This window comes from Haliotis rubra, unplaced genomic scaffold (assembly GCF_003918875.1).
Source record: "Haliotis rubra isolate DU_JTF1 unplaced genomic scaffold, ASM391887v1 Scf40, whole genome shotgun sequence".
In the NCBI taxonomy this organism is placed as follows: domain Eukaryota; kingdom Metazoa; phylum Mollusca; class Gastropoda; order Lepetellida; family Haliotidae; genus Haliotis; species Haliotis rubra.
Window position 1 is genome coordinate 2,886,250 of NW_025767080.1, and position 14,163 is coordinate 2,900,412.

The following is a 14,163-nucleotide window of genomic DNA, read 5'->3' on the forward strand; positions in this document are numbered from 1 at the left end:
GTCTGGTATGACGCCATTCGAAGATGATGCCAGACATCACCGTTCTAGAGTAGTCATCCCACACTTGCAGAGCAACATCGAAAACATCAAAACATAACCATGGCCAGCAAGGAGCCTGGATATGAACCCCATCAAACATCTTTGAGACTATCTTGGACGCCAAGTTCCAGCAAGAGATCCTTGTTCAAAACTATCCTCCCCACCCCTACCCCTTCATCATAAAACTTTATCCGTCCCTGGTAAAATTGTTACAGTTACCATTTTAACGCAGAATTCGATTTCAAAGCATATATAACAAAGGTTAGTATTTTCATACTTATCATATACAAATATGGTTGGTGCTTGATTAATGTATATTGGTATATTATAAATTTATTTGCCAATAAATGGTACCGGTGGGATCAGTAAGTGTATTTGTTATATAACATGTGAACTTGTGGTGTTTAGGATAATTTCGGATATGTTTCGACAGGCAACACACATTTTACCCACGAGGGTTCCCAAGGGTCGTCAGTATAACGCTGTAGGGGCAACTCAATCACCCGAGGGTTTCAGGGAGCAATGTCACATACGAGTACAGGTGCGAGACGGCCTGGATCCCAGGTGTCATATAACTAGGTTGACAGCATTGTGTGGAACGCTTTTGCACTATACACAAAGTATCCCCGGAAAAAGAAACAAACAGATGCTTAGGTTTATCTTCACTTGACCCGATCCAGTAATGGAGGGCAAGAGCGATAGCTCAGCCACTTCTCCTCCTGGTTCCACGGCCACACATCACTCTAGCGGACATAAGCTGGATTGTCTCCCCCTGATTAGGACTGCCGGGGAAAGACGGATCGTACGACAATCGGCTTTGTGCTACTTGAGGATCCTACCATTGAAGCACGTACACACCTTGCAACTGTAAGACGATTTCACCTTGACGTCAGGGTAGGTTTTAGATATGCATTCCCTGGTGAATAGTGACATTCTGAGACGATGTTGATAAACAGTTTTAGAGTGGGCAGGGGTCAGGAAGGCCAGTGATATAGAGTGAGTAAGTGAGGTTACAGTGCTTCTGTAATGAAATGACATGTACGATGGATGTGGGGTGGAATGTTTACTACTGACTATTAACTAAGTTGTTAAGCACCGGAGTCAGTTAAAACAACGAATACTGCGGTGACGGGTAAATAAGCAAGTTTGGGCCAGACAAACCAGCTGTTTGAGAAAGGGGGTGGGAGTAGTTGCACAGTTTATTTTCACCCCTTTTTCACGAGAGTTTCAGTGGTCGTTTAATAAACTTTCAAGATACTTGGGGATTCAAGTTCACTAGCGACTGACTGACTGAGTTTGGTTTTACGCCGCTTTTAGCAATATTCCAGCAACATCACGGCGGGGGACACCAGAAATGGGCTTCACACATTGTACCCATGTGGGGATTCGAACCCGGGTCTTCGGCGTGACGAGCCAACGCTTTAACCATTAGGCTACCCCGACGCTCTAGTTCACTAGCGAATCGGTCCAGGGTAATTACCACAACTGAATGGCAATATGACACCCTGTACTACTGGGGATGCGCGTTAACTAGCGAATATGTCCAGGGTATTTACCACAACTGAATGGCAATATGACACCCTGCGATAGTTAACCTTTGCAAGTTAACCTTTCGTGATACAGCAAAACCATAGTGGCGTTAAACACAAGCCTGTTACTAACTAAAATGTAATCGGTTACACAAATACCCTTTTCTCGAAGGGTCCTCAAATGTTGATACATGCATACTAAGGTCTTATGAAAACATATCGTCAGGTGTGGGCTTTCAGCGGCGGTGCCTGGGACCATCCCAACAGGTAGAGCCATGTTTAATCAGGGGAAGTGTCTTCCTTGTTCATACATACTCTGACCCCGACCCCCACTCATCAGTCCGGGGGTCACGGCAGCGAATGACCTGCACAAGAAAGACCACGTGCATACTGTTTTCGTGTAGCCTCCCTCGTGTTGCTCTCCTAAAATACTCTGGGCTTTTACAGGTGAATACTTCAGGTGTACAAGTAACGGATGATTTTAACAAATGAAACAACGTACAAATGTTATAGTGTTCTGTTGTGGACCTGAAGGATGTGTTGAAAACGGGTTATAATAGGTAAAACTGGAGCTAGAATTTGTGTCTTCTGTTGGCGACTTATGAACTGTAGCTTTTTTCTGTAAACATAAAAACAGTGGAGAGGCATAATGAGCTGTTAAAGTCTGACTATCTGATATTCCTGAAGGGAAAGGGGTAGGGGCTGGGAGTGGGTGTTGGGGGCTGGGAGTGGGTGTTGGGGGCTGGGGTTATATATGAAAGCATTCTATTTTTCCATTGTGCAAGATCCGATTGTAGTTAACACTATAAAAATGCTTTACAAATAACCGTGTCATAAGAATGCATTTTATGTGTGGCACAGTTCCTTTTTTAGGATTCTGATGAATACATGTTCTATTAAATCCCCGCCCAGTCCCAGCCCCAGAGAATGTTGTGGGTAAAACATGAGCTGCAATGCAAGATAATAATTACGTGTACAATAAAGCTCCAACACAGTGAGAGTATAGGTACATCACGATGTTGTAATTACAGATAAAACATGGCTGCAGCATGGAGGTGATATAGGTAAAACTAGATCTGCTTTTCTTCTAAGATTCCTGTCATGTCCGTGTCGGCGACTCTGATCGTCGTCTCCGTACCCCCATGTCCCCCCCAAAAATAAACATGCCGCCCTCGTGAAGGGGATTAGCAGCCACGCTCTAATACTGTTGAGCGAGAAATGCCCCTGTTGGAAGTCTAACCGACGTTGCCTGATGCATTGTCTGAAGTCCGGTGACCTTGCTTCCAGTGTGAGTTCAGTGGCATAGAACAAACCCTTCTTGAACGCACAAGAATCCCCCTTACACCATACATAAAACAATGATGTAAAATAATAAAAAAATGCCTTGCAAGAGGACGACGATTTAAAAAAACCCATGTAAAATAGTATCATTGTCATCTTACATCACAGACGAGGCGCTTATTTCAGATACAAACATACAATGAGTAGAAAATAATTATTGTTATAATGTTGTTGTTGTTTTTTCGTCTTTGTTAACTTACTAATATATGAGCTTTTAGTTTCATTGTCCCACACATTTCAGATGAAATTATATCCAGGAATTATCCCGAACGTTGTTCTCGTAGAACAAATGACTCATCCTGGATTATTTGGGGTATTACGTCCCCATTGTATTGTTCTGAATACCCTGGAACATCAGTTATTGTTGATTCGTTGCGAATTCGACGCGAAAATACCCGTTCAACAAAGTATCCACATTGGCGCGATGAATTCGAAAAAAGTTACTGAAAGGAAGCAGTAAGATGGTGACGTTACTTCTAAAACGAACCCATTTCTGGTGTCCCCCGCCGAATATTGCTAAAAGCGGCGCAAAACTTACTCACTCACTCACTATAAAACGTAGCTATGGGTGTAGGGAATATATCATTATAGAATGAAGACATGAATCACTGGATATTCGAGAGGTACTTGTTTTTGCGGTGCAAATCTATTCAGCCAAGTGAAAAATATCTGATTATTATGCAGAACAAAGCCATACATTGTCACATATATTTGTAATGACGAATAACCAAGACGATAACTACAACACGGGGCCAACATAGCCAATATATGACCTGCAGGACGGAGCCAATACATATTGAATACATATTGGCTGCAACAGGGAGCTAATACTGGTTAAAATATGACCTGCATTACGGAGCCAATACATATTGAATACATATTGGCTGCAACAGGGAGCCAATACAGGTAAAACATGACCTGCAGTACGAGTGAGTGAGTGAGTGAGTGAGTATGGTTTTACCCCGCTTTTAGCAATACTCCAGCAATATCACGGCGGGGGACACCGGAAATGGGCTTCACACATTGTACCCATGTGGGGAATCGAACCCGGGTCATCGGCTTGACGAGCGAACGCTTTAACCGCTAGGCTACCCCACCGCCCACCTGCAGTACGAAGCCAATATAAATTGAATACATATTGGCTGCAGCAGGGAGTCAATACAGGTAAAACATGACCTGCAGTACGAAGCCAATACATACTGGCTGTAACATGGAGCCAATACAGGTAAAACATAACCTGCAGTACGAAGCCAATACATATTGGCTGCAACAGGGAGCCAATACAGGTAAAATATGAGCTGCAGTACGGAGCCAATACATATTGGCTGCAACAGGGAGCCAATATAGGTAAAATATGAGATGCAGTACGAAGCCAATACATATTGGCTGCAACAGGGAGCCAATATAGGTAAAATATGAGATGCAGTACGAAGCCAATACATATTGGCTGCAACAGGGAGCCAATATAGGTAGAATATGACCTGCAGTACGAAGCCAATACATATTGGCTGCAACAGGGAGCCAATACAGGTAAAATATGAGCTGCAGTACGAAGCCAATACATATTGGCTGCAACAGGGAGCCAATATAGGTAAAATATGGGCTGCAGTACGAAGCCAATACATATTGGCTGCAACAGGGAGCCAATACAGGTAAAATATGGGCTGCAGTACGGAGCCAATACATATTGGCTGCAACAGGGAGCCAATACAGGTAAAATATGGGCTGCAGTACGAAGCCAATACATATTGGCTGCAACAGGGAGCCAATACAGGTAGAATATAACCTGCAGTACGAAGCCAATACATATTGGCTGCAACAGGGAGCCAATACAGGTAAAATATGGGAGGTTACACGGAGCCAATACAGGTAAAACATGACCTGCAGTACGAAGCCAATACATATTGGCTGCAACAGGGAGCCAATACAGGTAAAATATGGGAGGTTACACGGAGCCAATACAGGTAAAACATGACCTGCAGTACGGAGCCAATACATATTGGCTGCAACAGGGAGCCAATACAGGTAGAATATGACCTGCAGTACGAAGCCAATACATATTGGCTGCAACAGGGAGCCAATACAGGTAGAATATAACCTGCAGTACGAAGCCAATACATATTGGCTGCAGCAGGGAGTCAATACAGGTAAAACATGACCTGCAGTACGAAGCCAATACATACTGGCTGTAACATGGAGCCAATACAGGTAAAACATAACCTGCAGTACGAAGCCAATACATATTGGCTGCAACAGGGAGCCAATACAGGTAAAATATGGGCTGCAGTACGGAGCCAATACATATTGGCTGCAACAGGGAGCCAATACAGGTAAAATATGGGCTGCAGTACGAAGCCAATACATATTGGCTGCAACAGGGAGCCAATACAGGTAAAATATGAGCTACAGTACGAAGCCAATACATATTGGCTGCAACAGGGAGCCAATACAGGTAAAATATGGGAGGTTACACGGAGCCAATACAGGTAAAACATGACCTGCAGTACGAAGCCAATACATATTGGCCGCAACAGGGAGCCAATACAGGTAAAATATGGGAGGTTACACGGAGCCAATACAGGTAAAACATGACCTGCAGTACGAAGCCAATACATATTGGCTGCAACAGGAAGCCAATACAGGTAAAATATGAGCTGCAATACGGAGCCAGTACAGGTAAAATATGGGAGGTTACACGGAGCCAATACAGGTAAAACATGACCTGCAGTACGAAGCCAATACATATTGGCCGCAACAGGGAGCCAATACAGGTAAAATATGGGCTGCAACACGGAGTCAATACAGGTAAAATATGAGCTGCAGGACGGAGCCAATACATATTGTGCAACAGGCAGCCAATACAGGTAAAATTTGAGCTGCAGGACGGAGCCAATACATATTGGCTGCAACAGGAAGCCAATACAGGTAAAATATGAGCTGCAATACGGAGTCAGTACAGGTAAAATATGGGAGGTTACACGGAGCCAATACAGGTAAAACATGACCTGCAGTACGAAGCCAATACATATTGGCCGCAACAGGGAGCCAATACAGGTAAAATATGGGCTGCAACACGGAGTCAATACAGGTAAAATATGAGCTGCAGGACGGAGCCAATACATATTGTGCAACAGGCAGCCAATACAGGTAAAATTTGAGCTGCAGGACGGAGCCAATACATATTGGCTGCAACAGGAAGCCAATACAGGTAAAATATGAGCTGCAATACGGAGCCAGTACAGGTAAAATATGGGCTTCAGGAGTCAATACAGGTAAAATATGAGCTGCAGGACGGAGCTGGTATAGGTCAAACATGAGCTTCAGCACAGAGCTGGTATAGGTCAAACATGATCTGAAGCAAAGAGGACGTATAGGTCAAACATGATAAGCAACACAGAGCTGGTATAGGTCAAACATGATCTGCAACACAGCAGGTGTAGATCAAATATGATCTGCAACAAAGAGCTGGTATAGGTCAAGCATGATCTGCAGCACAGAGTTGGTATAGGTCTAACATGATCTGCAGCACAGAGCTGGTATAGATCAAACATGATCTGCAACACAGAGTTGGTATAGGTCAAACATGATCTGCAACACACCAGGTATAGATCAAATATGATCTGCAACACAGAGCTGGTATAGGTCAAACATGATCTGCAACACAGAGCTGGTATAAGTCAAACATGATCTGCAACACAGAGTTGGTACAGGTCAACCATGATCTGCAGCACAGAGCTGGTATAGATCAAACATGATCTGCAACACGGAGTTGGTATAGGTCAAGCATGATCTGCAACACAAAGCTGGTATAGGTCAAGCATGATCTGCAGCACAGAGTTGGTATAGGTCAAACATGATCTGCAGCACAGAGCTGGTATAGATCAAACATGATCTGCAGCACAGAGCTGGTATAGGTCAAACATGATCTGCAACACAGAGCTGGTATAGGTCAAACATGATCTGCAACACAAAGCTGGTATAGGTCAAGCATGATCTGCAGCACAGAGTTGGTATAGGTCAAACATGATCTGCAGCACAGAGCTGGTATAGATCAAACATGATCTGCAGCACAGAGCTGGTATAGGTCAAACATGATCTGCAACACAGAGCTGGTATAGTCAAACATGATCTGCAGCACAGAGCTAGTATAGGTCAAACATGATCTGCAACACAGAGTTGGTATAGGTCAAACATGATCTGCAACACAAAGCTAGTATAGGTAAAGCATGAGCTGCAGCCAGAAGTCGGTTAACTGGCGATGTTCAGCGTGCTCCTGTGTGTCCAATGATGTGAGGTATTTGAGATTCGAGAAGTAGGTCTCCAGCTCACAATACCCTCATTCAAGAGCGATGTGTGGGAGTAGCTAGATGTAAACTTACTTTCATTTCTTTCAAGTACCTTCCAGCGGACAGAATACCGTGATATGTATCGCCACGTGGCACGTCAGACCACAGTAACCTGTGCAGTGTACACAGAGTCGTGCGATCACAACGACGACTAAGAAATAAGGTTGAATGGGACGTTGGAAGGCTGAAGATTTCCAGGCTCGACTGTGACTTGTCTGTGTGGGAAGAATGAACAGTAAGGCCAATAACATTGGTGTGTTCTGATAGTATAAAAACGGAAATATAGATGAAATTACTTTTTTGATCAGCTTTAAAGATTTTCACGCCGCATGCATCGTTATCCACCTTCATCACATGTACAGCGGCCTGTGTGTAAGTCTGTGTGTAAGCCTGTGTGTAAGTCTGCGTGTGAGTCTGTGTGTGAGTCAAAACAGTATCAGTGAATGCTTCTCCACTCACGCCGTCGGCTGACACGCCCTCAAACAAAAACATTGGGCCTGACCGGAGTGAGTGAGTGATTGAGTGAGGTGGTTTAACGCCGATCATGCTCAAACATTGGACAGGTAATCCAAATGACGAGGTTCCTAAAGCCTTGAAGTGAAGATACTAGTCAGAGCCCATGTCCCGAAGTCGACGGCGGGCGATTTTCTATCGACAGAGATCCCAGATGGACACGTGTTGCAGCCATATGTTTACCTCGTTTACATGGTTTTAAGTTTTTATTTTGTTTCATTGTACTGAAATCCGTGTTTTCGTAGAAATGGGAATGCTTTTAAAGAATGTTTTTTTATCAGTTTTTGTACACCAATATAATTTTTCCTTTTCACAAACTATTTAACTTTGTGGGGCGCTTAACGTGGCTACAACCCCACCCTCCTCCTTTAACACACATGCCGTTGCTTATGATAATGGAATAATCAATGTAGAATTATGTAACATACAACTTTTCACCTACATTCATGTTCTACATATTGAAGCTGGTATCTGTTTTAAATAAACCAGGATTTCAGACCATCCGGGTTTTTTTCCAATAGATCACATCTTGAGAGCATGTATTTGCACCCGGAAGCGTCTCGCGACATGTTGCGGCAGAGATAAGGGGCGATTATATAACATAAGACCAAGTACGAGTATCAAGCGAAATACCAGGATATGATATATAGTGCTTCAACCACACGAACGAGTTTCTGGGGGTTAAAAATAGCTATCTAAAACATGTTGTGTAATCTGTAAGAAGTCACTTAACAAATTCAATCGATTTATCACCAGTGGTTTGCGTCACTACACCGCCATGTACATGCATGCTGTATATAGTTTATTCAATGGCTGCTAGGAAAGCTGAGCTCAGGACAAGGCTTTTCTTGCTGTTTTTCGCAGATATTCCTGAAAATTAGTCAGGTTTCTTTCATGAAATGACATCATGCTGTCTCCGTTCCCGTCAATACAAAAACTGTTGTCTACGTTCCCCACAACACACAACCTGTTGTCTACGTTCCCCACAACACACATCCTGTTGTCTACGTTCCCCACAACACACATCCTGTTGTCTACGTTCCCCACAACACACAACCTGTTGTCTACGTTCCCCCAACAACACACAACCTGTTGTCTACGTTCCCCACAACACACATCCTGTTGTCTACGTTCCCCACAACACACAACCTGTTGTCTACGTTCCCCACAACACACACCTGTTGTCGTTGTCAACACGTTCCCCTTCCAACACACAACCTGTTGTCTACGTTCCCCACAACACACAACCTGTTGTCTACGTTCCCCACAACACACAACCTGTTGTCTACGTTCCCCACAACACACATCCTGTTGTCTACGTTCCCCACAACACACAACCTGTTGTCTACGTTCCCCACAACACACAACCTGTTGTCTACGTTCCCCACAACCCACAACAACACAACCTGTTGTCTACGTTCCCCACAACACACAACCTGTTGTCTACGTTACGTCTACGTTCCCCACAACACACAACCTGTTGTCTACGTTCCCCACAACACACAACCTGTTGTCTACGTTCCCCACAACACACAACCTGTTGTCTACGTTCCCCATAACACACAACCTGTTGTCTACGTTCCCCACAACACACATTTACTGCTTGCATTCTTAATGTGTAGGGGCGGTGGGGTAGCCTTGTGGTTAAAGCTTTCGCTCGTCACGCTGAAGACCCAGGTTCGATTCCCCGCATGGGTACAATAAGTGTAGCCCATTTCTAGTGTCCCCCGCCTTGATATTGCTGGAATATTGCTAAAAGCGGCGTAAAACTAAACTCACTCACTCTTAATGTTTTTGTGTGTGCTTGCGACCTTCAGTTGAAGCTGAAAACAGCACAGCAAAACTTGGTCCGAGTAGACATTTACTTGACCGATTACGATGATATACCAGATCAACTTGCTCACAACAGACTTGGTCTTATGTCATAGTCAGAATAATGTGTAGGCCTGGAGGTTAAAACCTACCTATCACGTGTTCTCCAAGCCAAGTCATTGTCTTCCATATCTTATCTTCCACCAGTTGCCTTTTTACCACGTTTTTTTCGCAATATTAGCGCATATGTTTTAAATTTACAACTGAAAACTTCGACGATGTGATTCGCCAGTAATATCACAAATAAGACATAACTGCATGTAGATCCATTTATATTCCAAACACAGGATAGTAACTTGAATCAATATTTGTGCCGTGCGCTAATTTATCTGCATCGGTATGCTGAGTAAATGTGTGAAGTTTAATGGATAACACTATTACTTTGTGAAATGTCAGCTAAATGTTAGACGAAAGGTCAAATTGATTCTGTGCGTTTGTCGATGACAATGAAAGAGTCGTAATTGTCGGGGAAAGTCCAGGAATCGAACCTTATATCAGCCTATACCCACTGTCGCGATACCAATAGGCTACCTCGAGCTGATCCAGGATTGGAATGATATATCCCACTCAGGAAACCATTGTGCCGTTGCCTGCTGGTCAGTCTGGACGCCTAGTATCATCACTGTTTGAAGGCGATTCATTAATACACATTTTCATGATAGTCTTCAGCAACTATATAATGCTTGTCTCATGAGGCGACTAACGGGATCTGGTGGACAGGCTCGCCGACTTCGTTGACACGTCACCGTATCCCAATTTTCTTATGAATATTGAAGGTTTGGTTGCCTTCATTTACGGCGCCATATAAGGAAGAACGCTGTAATATTCACACATTCATTCTCGTCTCTTACTTTTTTGTTTCATGAAAATTATTTTCCGTGACTGTCTTTTTGAAAATGAGACCCGAATCTCTTGAAACAAATTCCCTTGTCATCGTTGTACTCCAGCTGCTTCCACCGGGCGGTTTCCGATGAGATTACGTTTACGGAGCCATGAAATGCTTCTGGGTAGAATTAGAAAATATGGCCAAAGAGAAATTGTAAATTCAAGCTCAAACTTTGAAATCTTAGAAGTGAAAACTGACCACATACGGTAGGCCTCTCTGATAATTGCACAGAAACAATACTGATTATTCGATATGACTGCCATGGTAGGTCTTGTTTGTTTGTTTATGCAGATGGATGGTCACAACATTGTTTGACTCGGTTATGTATAGACCGCGGCCATGTTGCTGAAATACTGCTAGGTGCGGCGATAAACAACAAACAAGCAAGCTTGTGCTCAAAGTTCAGTAAAACCCCTGTAATGACGTATTACATGTTCCAGTTCGTAACTCTGGCAAAAACGATAAAAGTATGTAATGTATAGGAGCTTTAAGCTGCAGTGTCCCGTAATAAAGAATGAACGCCAGCTGTGTATGTTTGGGAATGTGAATCAAATGTACATCCACCTGCAAAATGTACTCAGGCAACATAGCAGATGTTTCCTTACAACTAGTTTACTATATTGTACAGAAGGCGTTTCCCTTTGAACAGTATTCCATTAATACCAGTCAAGTGGGAGAAAGTATAAATAATGCAGTTCTCAGTTCATTTTGGTGAGACCCACGGCCACGTATATGGTCCAGACAAACCCAGGAACATAATCGATGCAAAGCGGGATTCGAACCCACGATCACAACGATCTGTTGTGCCACCACGGAACTCTGCACACAGAATTGTGGCGCTTTTGACAAAGACACACACACACACACATTGCATGTAGAATATCTGTCAAAAGTATCAACATTATTCAAACGAAATTCTTATCACAAGTATACACATTATTCAAACGAAATTGAAATTATTATTGATAAATGCATGAAAACTTATTTTAATCCATTAACTGAACACTACAACCATGGGTTATTGAGGTTCACCGTGGAAAAAGGATGTACTCGTTTGTCTTACACAATTCCGAAATGGGGAAAACATGAGAATATGCAGCGAGAGCGAGCGAAACTATGTGAGAGCGAGAGAGAATGTGGCACCATTGTGCACATGTTGTTTCAGTGGCTCTAGAAGTACCTGTTGTTCCAATCTCATCACAACGTGAGCTCACCTGTCAGCCCCAGAAACTATCTGTTGGAGGGTCTAAGTGATGGGACATTTGTCAATGGAACAAGGCTTCCGAGGGAACGACGCCACCGAACCTCTTGACGGCAATAAAGCTACATCACACTCAAACTGCCAATAACTTTAAGCTGGTTTTTGTTATTATCTTGTTTTGTGAAGTTGACATAAAAAATGTTTAAATCCCAAACCCGCATTGTCTTCGCAGCGTGAAGTTTTGAGGATAAACTAGCACAACATTTAACAACATCGATCTTCGATACCACAAAACAAAAACCAACACGGCACAGAAAGCTCGCGGCGCACGTTCTTCCACGTGCCAGACCAGGTGACACACATTACTTGAGCCTCGTCTTGAAGTTGTGTATCTTTAGCGTCCAGCCATCAACATGGCGTGTAAGAGCAGTTTAAAGGTAAAAATTCTGTTGGGCTTAGCGATCGTTGTGCATATAATCAACATTGTTGTCATCTACAAACTAGGACTGATTACCCGTGTTGCGAAGACGGGTCAGCGTGGCCTAAATCTACTCGAACGAAACACATCATACCAAGATTTTGACAAAATCCGTGAAGATGTTTTCCCTAAGAATTTGTTTACTGAGGTGTCACGATTCTTCATCAATGTCACAAAATCCAATCAACTCCCAGTGGACAGACCCATTCCTGATACCCGCCCTTACGAGTGCAGAAAAGTCAATATATCCGGTGCAGCACTCCCGTCAGTGTCTGTTATAATTCCCATGCATAACGAACCGTGGTCGACTTTATTGCGAACTATTCACACCGTCATCAACAACAGTCCACCACATCTTCTGCATGAAGTCATCATCATAGACGACAAGAGTGATCTCCCATTCCTTGGTAAACCTATGACATTGTACCTCCGTCGATTCCCTAAAGTCTCGCTAATACGATCAGCACAACGCTTAGGTACAATGAAATCGCGGAATTTGGGAGCAAATATTGCTCAAGGGGAGGTTCTTGTTTATTTAGATTCTCATACCGAAGTGAATATCGGCTGGCTGGAGCCAATAGTTTGGGAAATATACAAAAACAGACAAACCGTCATTCAACCAGCAATTGATACCATTGACGCCATGACTCTCGAATACCGGAAGTATATGGAGAACATGCGCGGAGAATTCAAATGGAGCCTCGCTTTCACGTTTGCCCCGATTCCACCAAGAGCTTTGCTGGGGAGAACCAGCACTGACCCAATAATTACTCCCGCCATTGTTGGGTGTTGTTTTGCGGTGGACAGAAAATACTACTTGGATTTGGGGGGCCTTGATGAAGGAATGAAGACTTGGGGGGCAGAGGATGTGGAGTTCTCACTGCGGGTGTGGATGTGTGGTGGCAATATGAAGATCCTGGAGTGTTCTCGTGTTGGTCATATCTTCAAGTCAGGACATCCATTTGCTGTGTCGTATGATGATCTTCTCCACAATGAACAACGCATTGCAGAGCTGTGGCTTGGAGAACACAAACAGATTTTCTATGCAGTTCATGAGGGTAGAGTATCCCACTCCGCTGACATCGGCGATCTGTCTACAATCAGACAAACTCAACGCAATTTGAACTGTAATCGTTTCACGTGGTACCTTGAAAACGTCCTTCCAGAGCTTGAAGTTCCACCATTATCGTCTGTTAAATTCGGCAAAGCTGAAAATTTAGCAAGTTCCCTTTGTATCGGAATAGACAATACTTCTCCAAATTCGTTTCATTTGATTCCATGTTGGGGATATGGGTCTACTAATATAGCTCTTACGCAAAACGGATTTCTAAAGGTGAAGGACAAATGTATGGGGTCCGAGAACAGGTATATTGTAATGAAGCCGTGCAGCATCGATGACGTCAGTCAACAGTGGACCTTTACAACCAATCATCAGCTGATGTGGCATGATGGGAAAAGTTGCATGATGCACGTGAGTGACCCTGACCCCGCGACCGGTCACCGTCAGACCATTATGTTGATGCCATGTGAAGTAAAGAAGGATCATGTGAAGTTTACACAATGGACATTCACCTACAGCCTCTCGTTTCCTCACAATATGTAAATTCAAACATATATCAAATCCCTGTTTCATTAAAACTGTATATACAGGTATGGTTTCTCTAACTTCATCTCCCCCCGCCGATATATGATATTGCTGGATTATTGCTAAAAGTGGCGTAAAACTAAACTCAATCTCTCACTCTCTTGCTTCATTTACACAAGGTAGGCGGGTATGCTTTCGTAGTTACCTCGGACCTGGTTAGATTCAGTTGTCGGGTGTATTTGACACTAAGCAGTGGATTATAGGTCATCAAAGTCTCAATATTCTGATCCACCATTTTAAGGCGCATTGGGGCGGTGGGGTAGTCTAGTGGTTAAAGCGTTGGCTCGTCACGCCAAAGACCCGGGTTCGAATC

The 14,163-nt window shown here is 43.5% G+C and overlaps 1 protein-coding gene across 1 annotated transcript; it reads left to right on the forward strand.

The window, feature by feature from the left end:
• The first annotated feature begins 12,140 nt into the window (after positions 1 to 12,140).
• Positions 12,141 to 13,852, forward strand: LOC124287344 (polypeptide N-acetylgalactosaminyltransferase 3-like). The gene has a single exon (XM_046723843.1). The coding sequence runs from the start codon at positions 12,141 to 12,143 to the stop codon at positions 13,806 to 13,808; it is 1,668 nt and encodes a 555-aa protein (XP_046579799.1). The 3' UTR covers positions 13,809 to 13,852.
• The last annotated feature ends 311 nt before the right edge of the window (positions 13,853 to 14,163 follow it).

What these genes read in the sequence shown, in the direction of transcription:
- LOC124287344 (XM_046723843.1), top strand. Translation starts at nt 12,141, where the DNA reads ATGGCGTGTAAGAGCAGTTTAAAGGTAAAAATTCTGTTGGGCTTAGCG.